This window comes from Chlorocebus sabaeus, chromosome 23, assembly GCF_047675955.1.
Source record: "Chlorocebus sabaeus isolate Y175 chromosome 23, mChlSab1.0.hap1, whole genome shotgun sequence".
Classification (NCBI taxonomy): Eukaryota; Metazoa; Chordata; class Mammalia; order Primates; family Cercopithecidae; genus Chlorocebus; species Chlorocebus sabaeus.
In genome coordinates, this window is record NC_132926.1 from 24,910,137 (window position 1) to 24,936,789 (window position 26,653).

General features: G+C 46.7%; 1 protein-coding gene across 3 annotated transcripts in view; it reads right to left on the reverse strand.

Moving 5' to 3' along the window:
- Positions 1 to 26,653, reverse strand: part of CYFIP2 (cytoplasmic FMR1 interacting protein 2) — a 133,752-nt gene that overhangs the window by 73,470 nt on the left and 33,629 nt on the right. For 2 of the 3 annotated variants that reach the window (XM_008015141.3, XM_038005523.2), the window contains exons 6-17: positions 25,285 to 25,466; positions 23,033 to 23,129; positions 21,549 to 21,677; positions 18,072 to 18,176; positions 16,101 to 16,192; positions 14,156 to 14,273; positions 11,422 to 11,541; positions 10,791 to 10,916; positions 5,956 to 6,122; positions 5,078 to 5,225; positions 1,808 to 1,961; positions 254 to 410 (exon numbers count right to left, since the gene is read on the reverse strand). In XM_008015141.3, the coding sequence (XP_008013332.1) occupies positions 254 to 410; positions 1,808 to 1,961; positions 5,078 to 5,225; positions 5,956 to 6,122; positions 10,791 to 10,916; positions 11,422 to 11,541; positions 14,156 to 14,273; positions 16,101 to 16,192; positions 18,072 to 18,176; positions 21,549 to 21,677; positions 23,033 to 23,129; positions 25,285 to 25,466 (1,595 nt within the window). Of the gene's footprint in view, positions 1 to 253; positions 411 to 1,807; positions 1,962 to 2,864; positions 2,940 to 5,077; positions 5,226 to 5,955; positions 6,123 to 10,790; positions 10,917 to 11,421; positions 11,542 to 14,155; positions 14,274 to 16,100; positions 16,193 to 18,071; positions 18,177 to 21,548; positions 21,678 to 23,032; positions 23,130 to 25,284; positions 25,467 to 26,653 lie in introns of all 3 variants that reach the window. The other variant, XM_008015139.3, reaches the window with a different exon arrangement.

Sequence of the window (26,653 nt, forward strand, 5' to 3'; positions counted from 1 at the left end):
GATTACTCTTTTCTGAGCATAGCTGTTATGAGGCTGACGAAGCATAGGAAGGGCAGCTGGCCTGGGAAACTTCAGAATTTATCTGCAAGGCTGAATTAAATGATTCTGTCTGGCTGAGCTTTCTCCGTGGTGGGGCACATGGCCTCATTTCTTGTCAACTCAGTGCTTCCTTCTGGAAAGAACGGAGCTCCCTGGTAAACTGCCCTCCACTTGCACCCCAGGAGCCAACTGCTGGCCCAATCCTGCCTCTTACTCCATCATGGAAGGTTCTTTGGTTTCCAGGATATGGTCCGTTAGAATCCAGGGCATGGACATCTCGATGGGGAACTGGATTCGTCGGCCCATGGTTAACTCCAGGAAGAATTCTCGGAACCAGAGCTGGGAGAGGTCGCAACACTGCTGCAGGGCTTCTGAAAGCATAAGGGAATGAGCCTTGGGTTACTCTCAGCACTGAAAGACCTTAGTTCTCATTGTTTTTATTAATTTTCATTGTTATTGTCACTGTGTTAGGTATGTAGCAGGTACTAATATTGATTAGTAGGATCCTGCTCTCTTTTACTTAAAGGCAAGCCTAATATGTACTTGGAAAATAGCATTTCTTAAGCTTGAGCGGCAGTGGTTGTGGGCTGGCAGGGGAGAAGAGGAGGCAGTGATGTTTTAGAGCTTTAGATGCCCCTATAGTTCCCATCACCCTCCTACAAAGTCATCCTGAAAACCTGCAACCTAAACTTGAAAAGTACGCTCATGGCTGGGCACAGCGGCTCATGCCTATAATACCAGCACTTTGGGAGGCTGAGGCAGGCAGATCACTTGAGGTCAGGAGTTTGAGCCCAGCCTGGCCAACATGGTGAAATCCCGTCTCTACTGAAAATACAAAAAAAAAAAAAAAAAAAAAAAAAAAAAATTAGCCAGGCATAGTGGTGCATGCCTGTAATCCCAGCTACTCAGGAGGCTGAAGCAGAATTGTTTGAACCTGGGTGGCAGAGGTTGCAGTGAGGTAAGATCACACCACTGCACTCCAGCCTGAACCTGGGAAGCAGAGGTTGTGGTGAGCTGAGATAGTGCCACTGCACTCCAACCTGGGCAACAGAGCAAGACTCTGTCTCAAAAAACCAAACAAAACAAAAGTGTGTTCATTACACAAATACAGTGTCAGTGTCAAGATAGGCCCCCAAGTGCCCACTTTCAATTGGATTGTGGCTCCTTGACTTCTTGTGTGTGTTACTTCTTAGATCCCATACAGTTTAGAGGCCTTGAAGGCCCTTCCCAGGCTACTCTCTAATGGAGAAGAATGTACTGTTTGTTACAGTCATCACTCTCTTCAATCCCAGCAGACATACGAAGACTCACATCCCTGAGATACTACTCTTCCTCTGCCCTAGACATACATCTTACTAAAAGGAGAAGAAGTGTGAAGAACACAGGACTGGGATGCAGCTCGAGAGCCTCCCCTGCTGGCAGCAGCAAGTACTACTTAGCGCTCGGCTGCGGCTGAGTAGCAAGTCGAGCATCCTGTGTCTGTATGTGCATATTCTTGTTTTTGATCCCTCTCTACTAAGGACTTTATGACAAATTAGCCACAGGTATCTCCCAGACACATTTAGCTAGGTCAGAATAGCTGAGTTGAACCTGGCCTTTCCCAGCTCCAAAAGCCCACTGGAAAGTGTGTGTGTTTTCCTTGGCGGTGATATGTGCCCCTTAGGGTCAACGATCACGTCCCTTTGCCACGCCTGGCTTGGTGGTCTTAGTGGCTCTGAGACCTTCGTCCCCTCCCTCCATGCCTTAGCAGGGATGGGATGCAGCTCACCACTGATGTTGAGCAGATGTGTGAAGAAGAAGGACTGTTTGTGAAAGTCCTCTATGGCGAGGACAATGGGTCCGTCGAGGCTGCTCCTCAGGGTCTTCTTGGAGCCGCTTTTGTCTGCAATGAGTGATTCAAGCATGGTCCGCACCATGTACAGCTTGAAAAAGAAGGCAAGATGAGGTGGTCAGAAGCTGGCCCTCTACCCCAGGGGAAAAGGTTGCTTCGTGTTGTATTTATGTATTTATTCTTTTCTGCAGATGTCTGCTCTTAAAAAGCATTGTCCTAAGGAAGCACCAGTTTAGGGTTTGAGAAGTAAATGTGGAACTGTGAAAACCTTCATGGCCAACCCGGGCCCCGTGGCATCCCTGGGCCGGTGGACCTGGCCACAGCAGGTGGCTCCCTGCTCTGCTTGGCCAAGGGTGTGTATATCAGAGGAGAACCTCATTACGTGTCACCCTGGAGTCACTCCCTGTTTTCCCAGAGGGCCACAGATGCCATGCGTGGAGCACTGGACTGGGAGTCAAAAGACCGGGGTTCAAGGCCAGGCACTGCTGCTGATTTGCTGTGTGACCTTAGGCAACAAAGCCCCCACTCTGGGCCTCAGCTGTCTCATGTAACATGAGGGGGTTGGACCAGATGCCTTCTCACACCAGTCCCTTTCAGAACTAACATTCTGAGGAACTGAGAAATGGGATAAGATCAGAACGAACCCCCTCCCACACCTGTTCCTGATCCTCAGTGTTTTGACCCCGTGGCTGAGCAATGGCGCCCCCTTGGTGGCATCAGCTGCACTGCACAGCCTGCTGAAGTCCGGGGTGGAAGGCGGGTTAACATTGGTACTTACACAGGAGGCTACTAGACAATTAACTCCCGCTTACAGGGTGCCTTAAGTGCAAAGGATGCAAGTGCGGTGGGGTGGTTCTCTTTGCTAATCTAGATCTCTCCACATCATCTGTCTGTGAATCTTAGGGCTGGAAGGGGCCTTGAGGAGCCAGGCTAGTCCATTCCTGCTGCCTCCTCGAGAAGGGTACCCAAACCACCCAGCCAGGCGGTGTGATACCAGGGATCGGCAGCCTCTTCGGCCCTGTGTGCCACCAGTGGGGTGAAACAAAGCCCTCGGGGACCACTGGCAGGCCTAAGACACAGATAGGAGAGAAGGAAGAGGGAACGGGAGGGCAGGAGAGACAGGGAAGAGGGAGAGAGAGAAAGAGAGAGAGAGAGAGAGAGAGAAAAGCAAGAGGTATTGTATACGGTGGGAAAGCCGCCGCGACTGCCGGGGGCTACCTCTGAGACACTCCAACCTCCCAGCAACCGCGTTTGTCTTCGCTGCCTCTGGAGCTTCCCTGGGATCTTCCCCACCACATGCCTGGCACTGATGCGGGCAGGGCAGCCACAGAAACGTGACCCACCATCCCTGCCACAGGGCTTCCTTTGTGGGAAAGCAGCCATGGTGGCCGTCAGTGCCTCAGACAGTCCCCCATCCGCAGGCCTGTTGGGGGGCCCGTCTCATCATCCCTAAGAGCCGAGAAGCACCCTTCTCATGACGGCCTCTCAAGTCCTCAAAGGAAGAATCCAAGTCTAATCTGTTGTGGATGCTGTCTGATTGATATCCAACTCTAACTATCCGAAAACTGGTTTCACCCATAAGAGGGTGAACTCTTTTCCCATGTACTTTTACTAAACAGAGCATTTAATTCACCAAACCAGTCTCTATCCCAACTACACAAGATGCCCATGTCTACTGTGTCCTGCAGACCGTACCAGAGCCCTGGGTGGGTGTCAGGAGACCTGGGTTCTTGTCCCACCTCCACCTGGGACTCACCTTGTGACTTGGACAAGTCACTTCCCCTCTCTAGACCTCAGTTTCCCCATCTGCAAGATAGGGGGAGGGCCTAGGTTTCTCTAAGAGCTCTCCCAGCTCTGGTTGTCTAGGAGTCTATTCCACATGTCTGTGCCACCCTGGCATGACCTGCTGGAGGCTGGGGGTGAGGGGGGATTTACCGCTGGTGACCCACCCCTCTCACATCATCTACACAAATCCTCCCTTCCTCACCTCTCCTTTTCTCTCTGCCTGTTAAGCCCCCTCCTCCTCCTTTCCAGTGTCTTTTGTGCCTTGTCTGTCTCCTGCTCATTCATGTCGTAAAACTTACAGAAACACCTGAAAGCCCTGCTCAGTGTCCCCCGGACCTCAATCCTTGATACTACACAGAACTATTTGCAGACGCTTCCTCGGGGCATTCTACAACCAGCTGGTGAGATTGATGCAAACTGGCAGAGGGTTGTCAAGCCAAGGGGAGTTAAGATGACCCTGCCGAGAACCCACCTCTCCCCTGCCCCAGCCCCCAGCACAGACACAGACACACACACAGGGAGAAGGGTCAGGGGGTGGGCCTCGGATGGTCCATCTCGGGTGACTGAGAGCAGAGAGAGGCTTAAAGGTCATGGTAAGTGAGGCCTCTGAGACCCTTAAACTCGCAATAAGAACCATCTGCTTTTTCTAGCACATCAAAAATACTACCAGAAACTACCTAGCCTTAAGTAGGTAGCAGGGACTTAACGGAGATACTCAGATTATTGACTTTTTTTCTGTAATGTTATGACTGCTCTGGATAAGCCACGGGCGACCTCTTGCGCAGAAGCTCTGGCTGGCAACTCTGAGTGTTTCCAAATACTGGACTTCCTCTAAGGGGACAAGGGCTTTCAACACTTGCACTTTTGGAAGGATGTGGAACTAAGGGATATTTTGTTAGTAACACAATCTCATTCGAAGTTTTCATCTTGCAGAGAAGATAGTCAGAGCTCAGAGAGCTCAAGGTGCTTGCCCAAGATCACACAGCAAGTCAGAGGCAGAACTTTTAGGGGAAAGGGCCAGGGCTTATTAAAGAGGGACAGGATAGATGTGTATAGATTCCACTTTAACCTCCTCCTGCACTTTGGAATCTATACTTCATAGGACTTGAAGATAGCCAGGCAAGGTGGATGTGGTATTATCCCCATTAGCTAGTTTAAACAACTGAGGCACAGAGAGATCTGTAACGTGCCCGAGGTCACACAGGTATCTAGGACTAGAATCCAGGTCTCCTGAATCTTAAGCCAGTGGTCCTCCTTCTTATATCAAAACAAGATGGCAGAATAAGACCAGAGCAGCCACTCAACCCTGCCCCTCCTGACCGATGGCTCCCAGTCCCACTGCCCATGGCCAGCCATGATGATCTACCATAGCCCGGCTGGCCTCTGAGTCAACGCAGCTGGCCTGTGCCTGGAGCCGCTTACCTGTGTGCTGGACGGCCCCACAGCACGCCGGGGCACCTTGATGTCAAATCCACCTTTGGGGTCCTTCTCCCCTCTCAAGCATGGGTCATTGGGGGGCTCTCGCCCTCCCTCCCAGTCACAGATGGTCTTTCGAATTGCCTGTAGGACACTGGGGAAGGAAGAACTAAGACTCAGACCAGGTCTCACCATGGGAAAAAGACACTACAAGCTTGTGTGTCCAGGGGCCATGGTGTCCCAGGACTACCCACATTTGAATTCTTGGGGTGTTTGTAAAGCATGCTCATTTCTGCCCCCAGTCCAAAACTCTGGTTTAACAGATTTAAGGTACGGTCCAGGAATCTGTGCTTAAACAAGTGTCCTACATGGTTCTGATGTCCAAGGGATGTTTGAGAACTCAGCTCTGAGCCCATCAAGTGAGACAGAACTTGTGTGAGGCAAGATGTCTATTTTTCCTTTCTGGTTATTGGGGAGTCTCATTGGTCTTACGAAATCTGTATGTGCTTAGTTTTCATAATAGCTTAGATGTACTGCATACCTACTCCATGCTACATGTGCTTAGGTCTATCTGTGGACCATCTCATTTCATCATCCCAACAGGCAGCAGGTGGGGATTATAATAATCCCTATTTTACAAATGAGGAAAACTGAGGTTTGGAGAAGGTCATTAACTTTACCAAGTTCACACAGCTAGACAGCAGTGGATATGGACTTCCAGAGATGAAGGCTTAATTCATCCCAAATGCCCAAACTTCTAAAGAACCCTCTAGAGCTTGCTGGAAGAACCCGTGTGTGTTCAGTGGCTGAGCCAGGACATCCTCTCTGAAGGGTATCTGGCATACTTATGTCTGATATGCTCCCGAAGGTATCTGAAAACCCACCTGATGAGGACGTTCTTCTTCTTCCGTACCGCCTGCCGCAGGGGCTCACGCAGTGTCACCTGGGCGAAGTCCTGCAATGCCGCGTAGATGGTGTTCCTGATGGCCTGGTTGAAGACACTCTCCATCCTGCCCATGAGCACCTGCAGGCCTTTGATCATGGCGATCACCTGGGCAGGAACAGGCCAAGGGTCAGGTTCACCATGTCCAGCACACCAGCTCTCTACTACCCATCATCACCTCGCCAGGGGAGGCGGGGAATGGTATCCAGAGGCATAAGGCCAGTGCTACTCAAAGTGCCAGTGCATGGCTAGGTAGGAGACGTGTGCCAGAATGTACGTACATCAGCACTTAGCTTCATTCACTGAGAAAGTCTTGCTACAAAACACAAATGTCAGCTCAACTAACAGCATTCTTCGCAATGTAACTGATTTTCATCCTGGCATGAGCTCCTGATTTTGTTGCTCGCTGCTGACAAATGGCAGCTGGCCCATGGGCCACCATTTGAGCATTCTGAGAAGTGCCCTGGCTTTTGAAGGCCCCTCCATAGACCAGGCATCCACAGACCACATCAAATAGAACTTTTTTAACATAAAATTTTCTAAAGAATTTTTACAACCTTTGTTTTTAAAACCATTTGGCCAGTTACTGCTTGAGTTGATAAGATCAAAATTTCTCCTGCAGAAGTCATGGGGGAGAATGCCTCTACTCCTCTATTTCCCTTCTCCTTACCCTAACTCACTGATCTGTTTGGAGAGATTGGGGTTCAGGCGTGTGTGATGAGAGGAGCCTGACTTGACCTTGGCTCGCTCTTTTGGGACCTGCCTGCCTGCAAGTATGTGGCCTCCCTTCTAGGTTTCTGGCCACTTCTTGTAGCGACCATCCCCTGCCCACCCCGAGGAAGGGAAGCGTGTATCTATGCAGCTGCTTTGCCTATTACCCAGTGGCAAGTTTAATAAGACGTAGGACGCATAGGAAGACTGGTGTGGCGTTGGGTGAAAACCACATTATCTAGTTCAGCTTTACCAGCAGTAAGTCTGAGCCTTTGACTCCACTGGCCTCTAACATTAACTTCTCAATTGATTCAGAATTCAGAGGCAAAGACATGTGGCAGATCGTCCACCTCACAACTGCCACACAGATCACACCCATAATGGCATGTTCCACCTTCTACACCAGACTGGAAACACATAGGACAGGGCCCAGCTATGCTGTGCACACCCAACTGCCAGTGTCTGGGCTCATGGTGGGCAGACACATTTTTTGTTGAAAAGGAACAAATAAATGAATGAATGGGCTTAGATCCTAAGCCTGTTTTTTTTTCTCTAAAACTTAAAGGAAGAAAAAGAACATTTTTAGATAGAACTGGTATGAAAACAACTCAGGAGGTGATGGTTTTCAGTGGCACCAACAGTACAACAATTTTGTTGGCGGTAAGTTTTGGTGCAGAGAAATAATGGGAGAGAAGCATTAGAGGACTGTTAGATCATAACAGAATCTGGGCTCCTGGCTACAGATGTAACTAGGAGACATCAGAACAAAGGAAGGAGTAGATAATGAAGATGTCTCAGACTAACTCCAAACACAGAGGAGTGGGCAGGCCTGTTGGATCTAAGGGAAAAATCTTTGCAACTCTAGACAAGGCAAAGATTTCTTAGCTGAAACCCCCAAACCACAAACCACCAAATAACTGATAAACTGGACTTCATCAAAATGTAAAACAGCTGCTCTTCAAAAGGCACCCTTACAAAAATGAAAAGGCAAAGTCACTGATGAGAAAAAATATTTGCGACATATATTTGACTAAAGACTTGTAATCTAAAATATGGAACAAATTCCCACAATTCAGTAATAGGAAGACAGAAACCCAATTTTTAACAAAAATGGGCAAAAGATCTCAATACTTCACAGAGGAAGATATATGAATGGGATCCAAGACAGGACAGAGGTAAAGGGAATTCTCAAGATAATACATAATGAGGAGACTCTTCGATCAGTGGCTGGGCTGGTCTAGAGACAAACCCATGCAGATTGGAAAGAAGAGGGCTTGTGGAAGAATGGCTCCAAGAAAGAAAGAATAATACCAAAACTCCTCAAATGATGACGGTGATGGACTATTTTGTGAGGAGTTTTACATTTTGTTGGTATGTTTGGGGTTGCCTTTTTGACAGACTCATAGAAAACAAAACAAAAAATAAAGTATTGCTAATTGTATGAAGAACAAAAAGTTGTGCAAGAAAATAAAGGTTTTCACATTAGATCATGTGGCTCAGTGATGGACAACAGTTACTTGGTTAAAATAATAATAAGTTAACTATTGATTTTTACCATAAAGTGTAAAATTACCAAGATGGGAAGATGGGGGAAGGAAACCAGGTGTGTTGCAGGGATGGGAGGAAAAATGGAGAGAGCTGTATCCTCATTTCCCAAAGTAGAAAATCAATACAAAATGTCATAAATTGAAAAACCAAGAAACAGTCTCGTTAGAACTAGGGAGACAAATACTACAAGGAATCGCTTAACAAGTTGAATGGTGTTTCCTATTTGGGGATTCAGATTGGAATGGCATGGTGCAGGCAGGTTACTACTCTCACTTCATTTTATTTTTAAAGGCCACACTGAACTACTTTTCTTTTTAAATTTTTTAAACATGTTTTATTAATGAGATAAAAATGATAAAACCTCTCAATGTATAGCAAAGTAATGACTAGAAGGAAATCAAGTGACATTTTCTTGGTGGTTGTGCTTGGATGATGATATGAGGTTGTGGGAAGGTGAAGGTAGAAGCGGGGTTGGGGTATCATCTTCTAAATCACTTACAGTGCATGCATCCCTTTTATTAAGGAAATAAGTGCAAAAATAGTTTTATAAAGTTGCATTTACCCTCTGACTGTCTCACTTTAAATAGGCTTCAGGATGACTTTGTCCTCTAGAGATGACCGCAAAACTTTCTTCCAGGTTGCCCGTTAGTAATGGAAGTGCCAAGGGGTCTGGGGCCACTCAGGACAATGTCAAGTGTGATTATGATTTTTCTTCTTTCTGAAATTATGCCACCGAGCCTCAGTCCTTTAAAGTGAACTTGGAGAGACAACGATTCTAACCTCTTACATTTGTATGACCCTGTAAGTTTTCAGAGCTCATCTACATTCATTATCTTACTTGACAATTATTGTTTGATTCTCCACAATAACCCTGGGATGGGGCAGGGGAGAAATGATTAGCTCCATTTTACAGATAAGGAATCTGAGGCTCTGAGAGCTGAAGTGACCAGAGGGCCCAGGGCTGGGATCCAGGTCTCTGATTTCTAGATTCGTCTCCTGTAGGTTTCAAATGGTCCTCAAAGAAATAGCTGTCACTCACAACCTAGTGTAAAGGAGTTTTCCTCCCAAATAGAAACGTCATTTTGTAATCAAACAAAACACAATACAAAAAGGTATAAATCAGACAGTCCTGTTTCCAGAAATTACTACTGTTCATGGTTTGGTATACATCATAAATATTTATGTCCTTCAGTTTTCCACAAATATATAAAAGTATATTATATTTTGGTATAAGTGGAATCATTTCATATGTTGTTCTGTTTTTGGTCTAAATGTCTATATTTGGAGTTTTATTTTTTATATGTTGATAATATGTATTTAGATATGTTACATATTTCTTTACATATTTAAAAATATCCACATTTATGTGTATATGCATATTTATTTCTAGATATATTTTTGCTCTTCCCTGTATGCATGAAAACTACACATATGCTGTTCTTTAACTATTTCTTTTTTAACTTAACAATATGCTGAGCGTAGCCTTCCATGTAGGTATGTCTTTTTTACTTTTTATTTATTTATTTTTTCTGAGACAGAGTCTCACTCTGTCACCAAGGCTGGAGCGCAGTGGCACAATCTTGGGTCACTACAGCTTCCACCTCCTGGGTTCAAGCGATTCTCCTGCCTCAGCCTCCTCAGTGGCTGGGATTACAGGTGTGTACCACTACGCCTGGCTAAATTGTTTTTGTATTTTTAGTAGAGATGGGGTTTCACCATATTGGTCACGCTGGTCTTGAACTCTTAACCTCAACTGATCGACCCGTCTTAGCCTCCCAAAGTGCTGGGATTACAGGCGTGAGCCATGGTATATCTTTTTTAGAGACTGCACAGTATGCAATGATATACCTGAGTCTTAACTTATTTACCTGGTTCCATATTGAAGAACATTTAAGTTCTTCCATATATTTCGGTATTATAAACAACACTGTGATAAATATCCATGTACATATATCTCTGCACAGTTGGCTTATTTCCTTGGGATATATTCCCAGAAGAAGAACTTGGCCAAAGGGTATGCACATTAAAAACGAGAGTACATATAATCAGATTGCTCTCACAGAAAGCCTATGAAATGTAGACTGACCACTAAAGACATGAGAATGTCTATTTCCTGCAATTTAACCTGCAACAGGCATCACCCAGCTGTCAAATCTCTGCTATCCTGATGGTAAACACTGTATCCCATCTTATTCCAATCTGTAGCTCTTTGACCACTGATCACTTTGGGCATTTTTCATACCTCTTTTAGCCATTTGTGTTTGTTTCTTCTGTTGGTTTCTTTGTGCCCATTTTTCCAGTGGAATGGATGTTTTTCTTTAGATTTTTAAGAACAGAATGAGTTTCTAATCAATTCTGAGTAACAGAATAACTTCTGACAAATTAATTTAGATGGGAGGACAGGGAAGAGCATGCACATTGGGGCAATCAATGTTGTTTTCTTGCTCAGAACTACTCAGGAACCACCATGAGCTACAGCCTCAGGGACAGAGGGAGATGCAGGGAGTCTGCACCTACCTCAACGAAGGCAAATTTTTCCTCACTGGTGTAATTGTAGCGCGTGGCTCTCTCATATTCTTCTGCGGTGCCAGGACAGTCCTTGTTGCAGAACTTGTCTGTGGGATGAACCAGCTTCCAAGAGTACTGGGGAGAGTGAGAACAAACCAAATGTCCATCAACTGATGAACGGACAAACAGAATGTGGAGGATCCACGCAATGGAATATTATTCAGCTGAAAAAAAGGAATAAAGTACTAATTCATGCTACAACATGAAAAACCTTGAAAGTATGCAAAATAAAAGAAGCCTGACACAAAAGGCCACATATCGTATGATTTTATTTATGTGAAACATCCAGAATAGGGAAACCTATAGAGGTAGAAAGCAGATTGCTCAGGGCTAGGGAGATGGGAGGGGAGATAACACAGGGCTTCTTTTTGAAGTGATGAAAATGCTCTAAATTTGACTGTGGTTATACAACTCTGTGGATATACTAAAAACCGACGAACTTACACTTTCAATGGGTGAATGGTATGGCATGTGAACTGTAACTCCATAAATCTGTTAAAAAGAGAGCGCTAGGGGGAGATGGAGGCAGATTCCAAAGAAAGAGAGGTCAGTGTGAGGCCCTCTACCCGGAGACACCTACCACCTCCATGACGTGGGCGCTCCACTTGGATAGAAGCTGCAGACCCCGCAGGGCTAAGTCAAAGAGCTCGCGATACTCCTCGTCTGACTTCTGGCTGTCCAGCCCTGAGCCCGTCACCACCTGGGGAGCATCAAGTATCATACTCACGGTCTATGTGCCTGACACTTTTATATGTTATCTCATTGATTCCCCCCAAGAACACTGCACGGAAGTGCTATTATTACATCCCCTTGACAGATAAACTGAGGCTCAGACAAGTGTCTTGCTGAAGTGAAGCCCACGTGGTTTATAAATCACTGAAGGTTTGGGTTCAGGTGGTGATGCCAGAGCCCCACTCATAACCACCCTGGAGTATCACAGGGCAGCAATTTTCAAACTCTGACTGCATTCACTGTAGGAAGTGCACACTATATGGTAACTCATGAACATATATCTACATACAGATATTAAATATATGTATGCAACAATTTTTTTTCTTTTAGAGACAGGGTCTCACTGTGTTGCCCAGGCTGGTCTCCTGGGTTCAAGGAATCCTCCTGCCTCAACCTCCCAAAGTGCTGGGATTACAGACGTGAGCCGTCACACAGAGCCTCAACAATATTTTTTACAATGCAATCTTACTCTTAATACATGGGATTCCTTCTGATTTTCTATTCTATACTTAGATAAAAACGCTAATCACAAACACTAAGTTGATTTCACAACTCATCAGACATGACTCACAGATTGAAAGGCAGTGGATAAACATCTATATAATATTCCACAATGATACAGAATATGTACGTATGCACAAACATACTCCGTGTGTGTGTATATGTACATACACACATATACACATACAGCCAGTCCTCCTTATTGGCGGATTCTGTATTTTTGAATTCTCTTACTGGTTAAAATTTATTTGTAACCCCAAAATCAACACTCATGGTGGTTTCTAAGTCATTTGCAGACATGCACCCATTCCCAGCTGAAGTCGGACAAAGTGACTCTGCCTTGTTTCAGCTCTCATATGGTAAACAAGTGTCTTTTTTGAAGTCTACTTAGTGCCATGTTTTCTGTATTTTTGTGCTTTTAACTCCAACTGCTCAATTTAAAATGGCCCTCAAGCTTAGGGCTAATGTGCTATATAGTGTTCCTCTGTGCAAGAAAGCTGTAACATGCCTTATGGAAAAAAAAAATACGTGTTCTAGATCGGCTTTGTTCACGTCATGAGCTAATGAATCAAGAGTAGAGATCACATCAAGTGTCTTCAAACAGAAGCACGTATAAAACAAGGTTATATAACGATCAGTTGATGAAAATGTTGTGACCAGAGGCTCACAGAGCTGTAACTCTGATTTCTTCTTGGGGCAATGATTTAGTATTTGCTACTTCAGAGTTCATGACCACTTTACAGAACTCCTGTGAATAACGAGAATCAACATGTATAGAGCATATAATTTAAAAAAATTTCTTTGGCCAGACTCATTCTTAGACCACACCAAAATGTGAATAGGAATTAAGAGCTCTGGCAGGGGGCAGTGGCTCATGCCTGTAATCCCAGCACCCGGGGAGGCTGAGGCAGGAGAATCATTTGAGTTCAGGAGTACAAGACCAGCCCAGGCAACATAATGAGATCCTTCCTCTATTTTTAAAAAAGAAACAACATATTAAAAAAAATTTTTTTAAAGAACTATAGCACTCAAAATAAGTTATTCCTGTAACTTCAGTTCAACTGATTGGTACATATGTTTAGAAAGTTAAAGGTCTGGGCTTGTCCTTGGTCCCTGTGGGCCACAAGTCTAAAGACTACAAGTCATGGTCTAATGGCCACAACTCCTTGCATTTGTCAGACTGTCCCCATTTCAGGTACGTTGCTCTGTGATCAAAGGCATCTCCTGAGTTGGGGTTTGTAAAGCAGAGTCACCATGGCTGTTAGCCACATGGTGGAAGCAGTGAGCGTATGTGCACAGTCACCCACGAGTGCTATGTAATAAAGGAATCTGAGTCAGGGATCAGTGTTTATCAAACAGCATATTCATGTGTTAGGAGGTTATGCATGGGATGAGAACCAGAAGAACACATACATCCAAATACCAATCTTCGTTGGTTCTGGGATGGTAGGATTTTATGTGATTTTCTCTCCTTTTGCTTATTTGTGTTCTTTCCTGAGGTTTGTGCACGGATCATGTCTCCATTAAAAAAAAAAAAAAAGTTTTAAAAAAGGAAAAATTAAGTGAAATGTAATTATTGGCATTAGTGGAAATTTTTATGACCCTCATCTGCCCTTAAGTATATTAGTGATTTTTTTTTACAATGATAATTTATGGCTGTGTAGTTTAAAAACATTTAGGTAATGTTATGAGTATGAGTGTTCTGTTTTCTTGCCATCCAGCGTGGCGATGGTTTGCATCACTTACCACGTACAGGCAGAACTAACCATCACCATGCCTTTATTATCCGCCATATCTTTTAATCCTCTCAATGAACCTTTCAGGATAGATACTGTTATCACCCTCATTTCACAGATGAGGAAATTGAAGCAGAGAGATGTTGAATAACTTGCAAAGGGCAGCAGTACCACTGGAATTCACCCCAGTCTGCTTGGCTCTAAAACCCTTGCTGTTGGCCACTTTACCCTCCTGCCTCCCTCCTACTCTCTAGTGTTCCGTGGATCCACGTTCTTTCCTGGCTGCTCCTTACCCCTTCTGGCCCTGGGCCCATGGGCCTGCTTCCTAGCAGCCTGTGTGCTCACCTCACTGTTGCTGTAGCGAGCAAGCTCGGAGATGAAGCGGATGTGGTCATCCCGGATCTGAACCATCTGCTCACAGATATTGTACTGGGGGCTGATGCTGCTCTGGGTGCACGTCCACCTGGGTAGAAAATTACGGGGTCGGAGAGGGTCCCAGCCTCAGGTGCCTGGATGGGACAGGCATTAGCTGCTCCTGGTGCTCAGCCCACATGGCCAACTCCCCTGGGTGACACCAAATGGTATCCCAGCTGCCTCAGCAAGAGAGCCTGCTAACTCCAACACTGTGGGAGCTTCAGGCCTAGTGGAACAGTCCTTCCTCCTCCTCCTCCTCCTCCTCCTCCTTGAGGCTGGCCTCATCTAGGACCCAACTGCAGGCCTTTCCAGATACCTGGTCCATAATACTTACCAGTAATGTGAGAAGGGAGGGAAGACAGCGTCTCTAGGGCTACAAAGGGGTGGAATCCAAGCATAGAAAAAGCAAGGTGGGCAACCTCCAAAACCAGCCTACCCACTCTGACAGCACGCTCTGCAGTTGAAGCTGGCTTTGGGGGGCCTTTGGGCTGAGATTGTGGAAATCTGAATGTGACTGTGCCTCTTTTCCAACAGTGCCCTGGCAACATGGAAGCACATGTGGTGCGGGAAGCCAGGGTCACTCTGAGACATGGGAGTGGCCCCTCCCTCCACCCACCCCCTCTACCTTTTGCCCCCTTCTCTCCTTCTCTCTCCACTCTCTTTCCTCCTTCCCTCCGCCTCTTTTCCACTCCTTGTGAAAAGATGTCATTAGGAAAACCATCCTAAGTCAGAGAGGAAATGAATGAATGAACATCTTCACTCTCCATGCCCAAGAGAAAAACCACCACCCCTTCTTCTACCCTCAGGTGCTGGTGACCCAGCAGACAGACGAAGCACAAGCACCAGACAAGGCAGAAAAAAGATTCTAGGGAGAATTTAGTACTTCAAAAGGAGCCCTGACATGCCCCTCATAAGAATGGCAGAACAGTGACAGCCTTTCTCAGGCCTCCCTTCAGTATCACTCAGAGAGTTACCTGTGGAGAGGGGAGCACCTGGCCCCTCACACCCCGCCCCCGTCACTCCCCCAGCCTCTGCTCCCAGCCAGCTTCAGTGGGTCGGGAAGTCAGGCAGGGAAGTGAGGAATGAGTTCAGCATTCTCCATTCCCTGCTTTTCCTGCAAACCCCCTCACGCGCTAACAGCTAGAGGGTGATGAAGCGACTACGTGAGCTTTCCTTCGGACACTCATTTGCAGAGGCTCCAGGCAGATGCAGTTCAAGGACACTCCATTTATATCTTTTTAAGATGCCAATACACTCACCCTTGACTAAAGGATAGCTGGTTCCCCTCTGTGTGGAAAAGTCACAACTCTGGGTGAGAAGCACACAGAAGGAACCTCCCTAACAGCCTCAGAGACCAAAGGGGCAGCCGAGGTTGGAGCCCCCCAACTTCAGTGAGGCACTGACACCCCAGGCCTTTGCATAGATGACCTAGAATTGTGGTTTATAAAGTGGCCGAAGGTGAGGCTGCCCACCCAATTCACGACTCCACGATGGACTTAGCACACGGTCATCTAACCTGAGAGAATCAGCATGAGGAGGAACAACGCCACCTCTCCTCACCGGACCACTGAGGGCTGGCCACTCCTCCAGAGGAGGAGCTGGACTTCTGCTGTCCTGCTGCAAGGACGTGCGAGTCACTGCTGGGCTGGACAAGGGGCGTGGCTGTGCTCTGAGCCCTTTTGAACCTGGCAGCAAAGGGCGGATACAAAAGGGCTCAGAGCACCCTCGCGGCTCCCCTCCGGCCGGCGCCTGTATTCTGATGGAATCCACCTGCCCAGGACTCTGGGGAGGGAGGAGGGGCTGAAGTGGCCCCTCGGCTCCCTGCCCGGGCTGGGCATCCTTGCGGGAGCCGAGAGACATTACGGCAGGCACTCACTTGGACTTGTTCTCTTCATAGTGAGCACTGGTCTTAATGTATCTGGCCAGCTCTATCTGCATGTCGCCGAAAAGGGGCACCACCTGCAGCTGCTGCAAAGGAAGCAAACACAGCTCGTGAGATGCTGAGGAGGGGCTGGGGCGGCTGCCTTTGCTGCCACCCCACCGGGGAAGGCACGCCTCTGTGTATGCCTGGGGGTCGACCCCTAGTTTCTGCTTCCAATGATGCTACCATGTGACTCTGAAGCCAAAAGGAACCCTAGTCATGTATAGGTCCTCCCCTGCCTCCAACCAACTCTATGTTCTAGGCAATGGAGCCCAGAGAGGCAAAGTGACTTGTCCAAGGTCATTCAGCCAACAGCATGGGTGAAGGCCAAGGACTGGATGGATGGCTGCCCAGTGCAGGGTCCTTTCCGCTCCAATCTTCCCTGGCTTAAAGCATCCTTGCTGCTATGAATTCTGGGCTAGAAGCAGGTGTCTGAGTGCTGTTAGTCTTCCTGAGAAAGTCTGTACTTTCAAAGCAATTAAAACCATAGTAATACCTAACACCAGAGGGCAGACAACTCCAGACCAAAAACCAAGGCAAATGGCCGGGAGGCTGGTATTTATCGTGTGCTTCTCATGCACTAGGTACTATGACAAACACTTTGAAAACAGTATCTCAAGCCATACAAGAGCCCTGTGAAGCCTGTACTATCATTCCCATTTCAGAGAAGAAACCGAAGTTTAAACAGCTTAAGTGATTTTTCACAAAGTCAGACCAGCTAGAAGTCAAGAAGCCAGGATTATACAACCCAGGGCTCTGAGTCATCTATTGTAGCCCCACTGAATCCTCCAGGGAACCCTACAGAGCCCATACCCTTGGTATTCACATTTTTCAGACTTGGAACTCAGTTTCAGAGTGATTTAGCGACTTTCCCAAAGTCATCCAGCTATTAAGTGGCAGAGTCAGACTTATACCCAGGCCTGCCAAGGGAGAGGTTGTATTCTCTTTCTTCGACCCTCATCTCATTCATGCTGACTTAGGAAAGATTTTGCAAGGGTCTCCCAAAATGAGCCCTATTTTCATTTGGGGCAACTCTAGAGAAAAGTAAAAGTTCCACCCTTGAAAACAAGCAAAGCCAAGGCACAGGATTCCTCTTAGTGACTTATGTTCCTTTTCCTTAACCTTGAAGAGTCAGTGGGACTCAGGCCCAATCTAGTGCCCTGCATGTCACACCACTAAGGAATTTTGCTGTGGATATTGATCTGGGCTTTCCCATGTCTGACCTCTCAGGCTTGCTCCATGCCCGCAGTGCCCAATGCTAGAATAAATAGAGAACATGGGAAGTTAATTCCAAAGTGTAAGATTCCTCTGCAAAATTCTAAGAGGCTTAGTTTAACTGCAAATTTCTAAAGATCTGGAGCCAAAAGATCAACTCTCAGAGGCACTGAAACAGAGTGAGTAGATGACGGACGTTGCTGAGGCATTCTATCCAGAGGTAAGGGCAAGCTGAGGTGGCCCCTGGTGTACCAGGTGAGAGGCTGTGATTTTACAAATGTGAACCAATTTAAAATGCAGTCTTTAATCATTCTACTTCTGCGAGCTCTGATTTATACTGGAAATTAGAGCAGGTGCTGTCTTCTGGGATGCACCTCTTTAAGTGACAAGGGACTTCAGGAAAAAAAAAAAAAAGCAGCATTCAAAAAGCAGCATAGGGCCTCCTCCTAGCCAAATCCCAGCTGAATCCTGAAACTTGGAACTATGTGTGGCTTTCATGCAACAGCCTTCTAGGGCATAAATGCCTCCATCGATGGCAGCTGGAGGCCCTGCTGTTCTATTCTCTCCCTCTTCCTACTCTTGGGATCTTTGGAGCTACAGCTCAATTAAAAAAACCTGACAGTTTTCTGGCTAATTTCATCCCTTTCCCCCAAAGACATCTGAGCTCTGGTAACCTCAGCCCTCTGCCCAGCCCCAGCCCCAGTTGCTGACCTTAAAGAATTTATCAATTTTGCTAAGATTAATTCTCTTCTTGGCATCCAGTTTGTAAATGTTACTGACATTTCCATCCATTAGGTAGAGGCCAAAGCCCATCACCTAGAATGAGAAGGGGGCACAGCATAGAAACTAATCACATCCGCTGGAAAAGTTTAAAAACAAAAACGTAAGTCTGTATATGTCCTACACACACACACACACACACACCCGGTAGAGACGCACATTATATTATAAACACCTATGCATCTTCAAATAAAGGCAGGAAATAGAAGTCTAATTTCAACCAGAAATTTAGTGTATTACTATGGCAGCTACTTCTTCAGCCCTTACTATGGGCCTGAGTCTGTGCTCAGAGCGTTAATAAGCATTATTTTCTCAAGTCAAGTTCTCTGCAATAACCTTATTCTACAGATGAGGAATCAGAGACACAAGGAGGTTAGACAGCTCGCTAAGGCCACACAGCTAAGCAGCAGAGACAGGAGCTGAACAGAATCTGTTGACATTTCCGCATTTAGATCTTTCTGAGAGGAAGGGCTGCTCCTAGCTCCTTGCCGTATCCCAGGGTGTGGCACAACACAGGCATCGGATGAATACTTGAACAGGTAGTGAATGTGAAAGTATCCACCTCTTTCTCCACAGAAAGGACAATGTAAAGGTCTCCAAGAGTTGCTGGTGACTTTAATTTTAAAAAAAAACTTCCTGAATTTGCCCTCTGAGTGGGTTGACATTCTTGATTCCAACCCTTCTAACAGTTTCTTGAATGCTGGCTTGGCTTGTTTTGCTCCTTTTAAAATGTATGCAGAAGGGGACCTGAGCAGCTGTGTGACGGTGAGAAAGTCACTTCTCTCTGCGCCTCTATTTCTCATCTGACATGAACAGGATGCAGCAGGGTACTGCTAGGGTTGCTTCCCCTGTGGGTGCATTTACTGTTTTTTTTTTTTGAGATGGTCTCACTCTGTTCCCCCACCACCCCACCCAAGCTGGAGTGCAGTGATATGATCACGGCTCACTGCAGCCTCAACCGACTGGGCTCAAGCGATTCTCTTACCTCAGCCTCCTGAGAAGCTGTGACTACAGATGCACGCCACTGTTGGCTAATTTTTGTATTTGTCTATAAGGATGGTGGTTCCACTGTGTTGTCTCAAACTCCTGGGCTCAAGTGATCCTTCTACCTTGGCCTCCCAAAGCGCTAGGATTACAGCTTTGTGGGTAATCCTCTGTGGGTATAATTTGTTCTGCAGAATGAACTTCATCCTTTTCTGCGTAAGAGCAGACAGTGTCCGATGGTGGCATCTGAGTTCACTAATACAAACTACCCATGTGGCAAAATCATATGAAGGCCAGATTGAAGAGGGCGGGGAACAGAGAGGGAAGAAGGCAGGGAAGTCCGGGTGTGGAACTCCAGAGAATGTGAAAGCCGCATTAAGACTACTTGGTGGGCTGACAGGTAGCGACTTAGCTTGTGGAAAGTTACAGCAACCGCCCAGGCAGAGCACCAGGGGTGAGAGGGGTGTGTGAACTGTGACTGGCTTCTCTGGATTTCTGACGGTTGGGAGGAAGCCAGGGTGAACAAATCTCAAAGCCACCCAGCCCTGCAAACTTAACTGAGGTACTAAGACATGTAAGACAGGAGCACCAACACGGGGCTGGGATTCTCAGAATAGCAGGAGAGACACTGAAGGAGAAAAAAAAGGAAAAACCACCAGAATGTTGAGAGGTGAGGATCTGGGACAGAATCAAAAGGGGCGCTGCAGCGTGTATAAAGAATGGGAGAAGGCTGTTCATGTCAGTGCTACAACTGTGAGGTATCAGTTAGAGACAACCTAAGCTAACAACGGAATAATGGCTAAGGAAGGCTCACGGAAATCACATTACTTCACAGCAGCATAACATCGCCAAATAAATTTAGTCACATGAGATAAAATGGATACATGGTCATGCAGATTGCAAATTCTGAAAATATATACGCATAGCAAAAAACTTAGAAGGACATACATAAAAGTGCTGAAAGTAGGCCAGGCACAGTGGGTCATGTACGTAATCCCAGCACTTTTGGAGGCTGAGGTGGGCAGATTGCTTGAGCCCAGGAGTTCAAGACCAGCCTGGCCAACATAGGAAGACCTTGATTCTACAAAAAATTGTTTTAAAAAAATAGCTGAGTGAGGTGGCATGTGCCTATAGTCCCAGCTACTCAGGAAGCTCAGGTGGGAGGATCGCTCGAGCCTGGGAGTTAGAGGCTGCAGTGAACTATGACTGTGCCACTGCACTCCAGCCTGAGAGACAGAATGAGACTCCACCTTGGAAAAGAAAATGCTAAAAGTGTTAACTCTTGGTGAAGAGATTGTGAGAGATTTAAATTTTTTTATGCTTTGCTGTATATTCCAGATTTTTCAAAACAATAAATATGACAATTTTGGAATGAAACATGTAAACTGATGAAACAATTGTGATCACTTTGGCAAAATGTAGCAAAAGCTTGAAGATTTATTTTGTTTTCTAGTATGGAGATTCCTTAAAGAACTAAAAGCAGAATTACCATTTGATCCAGCAATCCTACTACTGGGTGTCTATCCAGAGGAAAAGAAGTTATTGTATAAAAAAGACACTTGCGCACATGTTTCCCTAGCAGCACAATTCACAATTGCAAAAATATAGAACCAACCTAAATGCCCATCAACCAACAAGCAGATAAAGAAAATGTGTTCTATATACACATCATGAAATACTACTAAGCCATAAAAAGGAACAAAATAATGGCATTCACAGCAACCTGGATGGGGTTGGAGGCTATTATTCTAAGTTAAGTAACGCAGGAACGAAAAAACAGAATGTTGTATATTCTCATTTATAAGTCGGAGCTAAGCTATGAGGGTGCCCAGGCATAAGAATGATATAATAGACTTTGGAGAATTGGGGAAAAAGCAGGGAGGTGGGTGAGGGACTACACTTTGGGTACAGCGTACACTGCTTGTGTGACAGGTGCACCAAAATCTCAGAAATTACCAGCAAAGAACTTTTCCATGCCACAAAAAAACACCTGGCTCCCCAAAAACTATTGAAATAAAAAAAAAAGATTTATTCTGTTTTTCCCTTTGAGCCAGCAAATCCTCTTCTAGGAAGTTGGCCTTGACAAAAAGATGTGCACAAAAACTGCTACAAGGGTGTTCAATGAAGTTTAGCAAACAAATATGCAACCACAGGGGATATGTTACACGACAATGTTCCAAAACAATGGAATACTTGGCAGTCATTAAACATAACATTGTAGAAATAGCCTTAATGACATCTGGAAAGGTGACTATGGTATATTATACTACAGGAAAGGAACAGGTTACAAACCATTCTGTGCAGTAAGATCTGTATCAATGTTTAAGAAAAAAAGAAACATTGTTTTTTAAAAAGGATTTTTAATAAGAAGAAGGTGAGAGGGTAAGCCCAGGCCCCATGGGTGTGGCCTCAAGGGAGTTTTACCTTGAGAAGCATGTGTTTCTCACTGGGGGTCAGGTACATCTTGTTCTCGTAGTAATCCACGCAGATATTGACAATGTCAGCCAGCAGCTCCTCATAGCCTGGGATCACTTCCAGTTGCTGGTGGAGACACTGAACAGCAGCGCCACCCTCAGGTTAGGCAGCGCATGTATCCTGTGCCCTCACCTGCACCCCTGCAGAAGGCCCACAGCTGGCAGGTGTGGTCCCCACTGATGGCCAGGAATCACAGCTCCAGGGAGGGCAGCCTGCATGCCAGCTGGCACCTGATGCCTGAATCCTCTCCTCGATGTCCCCACAGTACTCCTGTACACCTCCCATGGCAAGGAACTCATCCCCCTATTTAATTCCCCGGCATTTCTGATGGTTAGAAAGTGCTTTCCTGGCCTGAGCTAAAAAGCAGCTCAGTTTTACAGCAATAGGCTTCTTGTCATTTCAGCTCAGCTTGGAGGACGTGGGTCTATCTAGGATGTCTTCTCAGACAATGGCAGCAAAACCCCACCCGGGGGAGGAGAGCTGGTGGTGGGGAGTGGGGCAGGTGTCTCCCTCCTGGCAGGACACAGCAGAAAAACATCTATTAGAGAAGGGTCTGAGGTCCCCACTCCAGGCCCTTTCTCTCCAAAGGGACCAACCAAGACCCTGCAGGGTATGCAGAGGAGGACACTGCTGGTACTTCCCACAGGCAAGAGAAAGAAAACCTGAGGCCTCAGTGACTGAACAGCTTTCTGCAGTTAACAAAGAGTGGCAAGGGCCCTGTCAACCCAAGGGCCTCTGTGATATGGATTTGAGCGTGAATACCCTTGGAAGATGGAGGATCCCCTCAGTTTTGTCCTGAGTCCTGCAGACATTCTTGCTAGAGCCTGTTTAGGCTGAAGTGACAGAAAGCAAGACAAGTGACACTTGTCTTGCTTATGTTGGGCAAAATGGGAAAATGGCAGCTGAGGGGAGTGCCCTGGCAAACCAGTGGCAGCAATAACGATGTCTTCCTAGGCCCCGAACATCTGTCAGGATCTGCATGCTAAGGACTTTTCACATACTGGTATCATTTATTTCTCACAACAGTCCTATGAGATGGGTTCTCATAATATTCTCAAAATAACAGACCCATTTTACAGATGAGGAAACTGAGGCTTAGACTGGCCCCAGGTCTTACAGAGTGGGTCAGTGGTGGTCTAGGATTAGAAAACAAGGCTGCCTAACTCCAGACCCCATGTTCTCAACCCTGATGCAGGGTCAGAGCACTGGCTGAGAGAGCTTCACGAGAATGACAACTGGAGAGGGTGAATGGGCCACCTGGGGTTGGGAGGAGAGATTTAAGTCCTCAGCTGCATTTCACTCTCACAGAGGGCAGCGGAGACGGAAGCTGCAGACCGAGCTTGTCTGCTTGGGCTCGTGGTCCACCCAACCTCTACATGCCTGCCTGAAACCCCGAGATACCAGGTCAGGCCTAACAAGGAGTCTGCCCTCACCTGGGTGATCCTGTTGTGGTTGGCCAGGAACATGGAAAGGTTCTGCGACTCCTGGATAGACTGGGGATCCGCCATCTTCCGCAGGAACTGTGCTGCCCTGAAACATAGATAGTGGGCGCTGCAGAGAGGACTGTCCAGGCACAACAGCCTAAACCATGCCTCACGGGCTCCCATGCCCACCTAACCCAGAGTGACACCATCCTGGAAGTTAAAGAGCTCTGAATATCCCAGGCAATGCTAATGTCGAAACAGAGTGTGCTCTGAAGTCATTTGCTTTGGGGCTGTCTACACCCTTGTAATAAGGACCCCTTAAATTAAAAGGCGGGAATGTACTAAAAAATCTCTGAAATCTCAGATAGTTTAAGGGGAACTAGCATCCCATCAACCAGCCAGGAGTGGTGAAACAGGGAGTAAAATGATATCCTTGTACCCTCCTGTGACCTCCAGTGAGGCTGCATGGTAAGTTATGGAGAAGCAGCGCAGGTCGGTTGCTAGAATGCACTTGTTGTGTATTCCATTATTTATAGGAAAACTTCAACATTTCCAAAGCAAAGCATTGTATAGAAAACAGAAGTCTATGGAACCTCACAGAATTGCAGGTGATGGGATGATGGGCACAGGGAACACAAGCAGGACTTGATGGGAGAAAGCTGCGGCTGCCTGACTTCCCAGCCTAACCTGGAGATGGTGCCACCTGTGTCATCACGAACTGTGAAAACAGACAAGACACCCCGTCTTGCTCATGACCTAGCTGGGCTGCAGAGAATCTCATTTGCGGCCATGACAGAAGCAGTCTGGCTGCCGCTGGGGAAAATTTGGTAGAATATATTATGCAATAAGCTACCTATAAAAAGCACTTTGGGAGGCCAAGGCAGGCGGATCACAAGGTCAGGAGTTCGAGACCAGCCTGGCCAATATGGTGAAACCTTGTCTCTACTAAAAATACAAAACTTAGCCAGGCACGGTGGCGGGCGCCTGTAGTCCTAGCTACTCTGGAGGCTGAGGCAGGAGAATCGCTTGAACCTGACAGACAGAGGTTGCGATTGCACATTGCACTCCAGCCTGGGTGACAGAGTGAGACTCCATCTCAAAAAAAACAAAACAAAACAAAACAAAAAAACTTTGTAAAGTTGTCAACTTCTAAGCCAGCCTTGAGACGGGGCCCTGCCTGCTGGACAGCACCAGATGTCACAGCTGACTCAGGAAGGTAAACTTGTGAGAATCAGACTGTTTTCTCTGGTTACCTTGCAGCCCAAGATGCCTTTATCAGAGGTACAGCAAATCCTTCTCAAGAGACTTCTGGGTGGCTGTATACTGGTTTCTGGAATGACTCCTCCCCTACTTTCAGTCCTTTTTGTTTATTTGTTTTAATTAAAAAAGAGAGATGGGGTCTCACTATGTTTCCCAGGCTGGTCTCGAACTCCTGGGCTTAAGTGATGGGCCTGCCGTGGCCTCCCAAAGCGCTAGGATTACAGGTGTGAGACACCTCTCCTGGCTAATCTTTTTAAGAGCTGGCGGAGACCCTGAACTCCAAAGGCGAGCAACCATCCCATCAGCGTATCCCCACCTCTACACCTCCAGTGACTGACAGGAGGTTTAGCATATGACTCAAGCTGAATCAAAGGCAATCCTCCCTGGGAGGATATTCAGAGTTCCAAATACTAATTTGGAAGAAGCAGCATCCCGTCCTTCCTTAGAAGCTGGGGTTGCTGCACTGGCCTGAGGAAAGCTGCTGGAAGACTCCACGGACCTGAGAATGAAGCCAATGTAGAAGAGGAGGTCGAGCTGAGAGCTGGAGGCACCCAGGTTAACATCATCATCTGAGTGCCTGCGTGCAGGTGTGCCTGGACTTTCTGTGAGCCAATTCATTTCCTTCTTTTACATACACTGTTTGAATTGGCTTTATGATTCTTGCAGAAAATGACTAATGTAACCATTCTATGATGATCTTACTGGTTCCATATTACATGGGGCAACGTAAAATGCTGCTGCTCCACAGATGGGGGAATGAGGATTTGATTCTATCTTGAGACATAAAACTCTTCAAAGATCAAGTTCTTCCAAGGCCCAGCTCTATGCCCTGTTCCTCAAACCACACTGAATCAGGCCGAGCCCTGCTGTGTTTGGGGGATGGCTAGTTTGGTACCAAAGAAAGAGCAGGTGAGAGGGGCTCCATCCTCTTCCTCCACTTGGCAGGCAGCCCTGGAGGAGGAGCCCGGCTGGGGAAAGGGAGAGGGGGAGGTTGCCCTGACCTTTTGTAGGCAGAGTGGTCATTCTTGACGCTGCACTTCATGTTCTTTAGCTCATCTAGGACAGCAAACATGTTGATGAACTTGCCCAGGGTCAGGAGGTAGGCCTCAGAGACAAAGTCCTTCCTGCGCTCGGCGTGGCACAGCCGCTTCACCTCGCTGCAGAACCGCTCGATGGCCTTGCGCTGGGGGCAGAGGGGCAGCGAGTAAGGTCCCCTGGGGCGGCTCACTGTGCTCCCTTGTAGGGGCAGGGTCCAGGTTCCTCTAGGGCCCTCCTTAAAGCCAGCCCTCTGGAGAAAGGCAAATATGCCAGGCAAATTTTCTCAGAGGAGTCCTTAAATCCAAAGCTGATTTCTAGAGGGGAGCCTGGAACCTGCCCCCAAGTGATTCAAATCAATGCATTCATTCAACATACATTGGCTGAGCATTATGTCTTATTCATTTTGGCATTCTCAGCACGTAGGACAGTGTCAGAAACCAGTCAATACGGTGGTAGAGACCAAGAGTGAGAGAGAAATACAGAGAGAAAAAGAGGTTCATTCATCCAGTAGCTATTTAACGGCCATCTACTATGTGCCAGGCACCATTCTAGGTCCTGGGGCAGAGCAGGAAACAAAAGAGAAAAGCAGACAAACAAGGAAATTCTGCCTTCAGGAGCTTACATTCTAGTTTTTTTGTTTGTTTGTTTTTTGAGACTGAGTTTCACTGTTACCCAGGCTGGAGTGCAGGGTCGCGATCTCGGCTCACTGCAACCTCCACCTCTCGGGCTCAAGTGATTCTCCCGCCTAAGCCTCCCGAGTAGCTGAGATTACAGGCATGCACCACTATGCCCAGCTAATTTTTTGTATTTTTAGTAGAGACTGGGTTTCACCATGTTGGCCAGGCTGGTCTTGAACTCCTGACCTCAAATGATCTGCCTGCCTCAGCCTCCCAAAGTGCTGGGATTACAGGTGTGAGCCACCATGCCCGGCCTAGAAGTTTACATTCTAGTGAGAGAAGACAGAAAACAATGCATAGATCTATTAGAACGTGGTATGTGCTATGGAGAAAAACAAAGCAGGAAAGCTTGAGGAGAAGGGCTCAGAGGGGTTCTCCTTCTAAGGAAGAAGATCAGAGACGGAATCCTCAAGAAGTGACTTTCAGGAAAAGAAGCTGAAAGAGGAGGAAGAAGAGGCATATGGGGTAACTTAATGGTCAGTGTGAAGGCCCTGAGGCATATTCCAGGGATGGGAAGGAAGCCAGGGTGGCTGAACTGGAGTGAGTGCACCAGGAGACAGAGAGATGGGGTCAGGGCACTGGCTCTTGTAGGCCTTTGTGAGGGCTTGGGCTTGGGCACTGCATGAGTTGGGGAGACATGGGAGGTTCTGAGGCC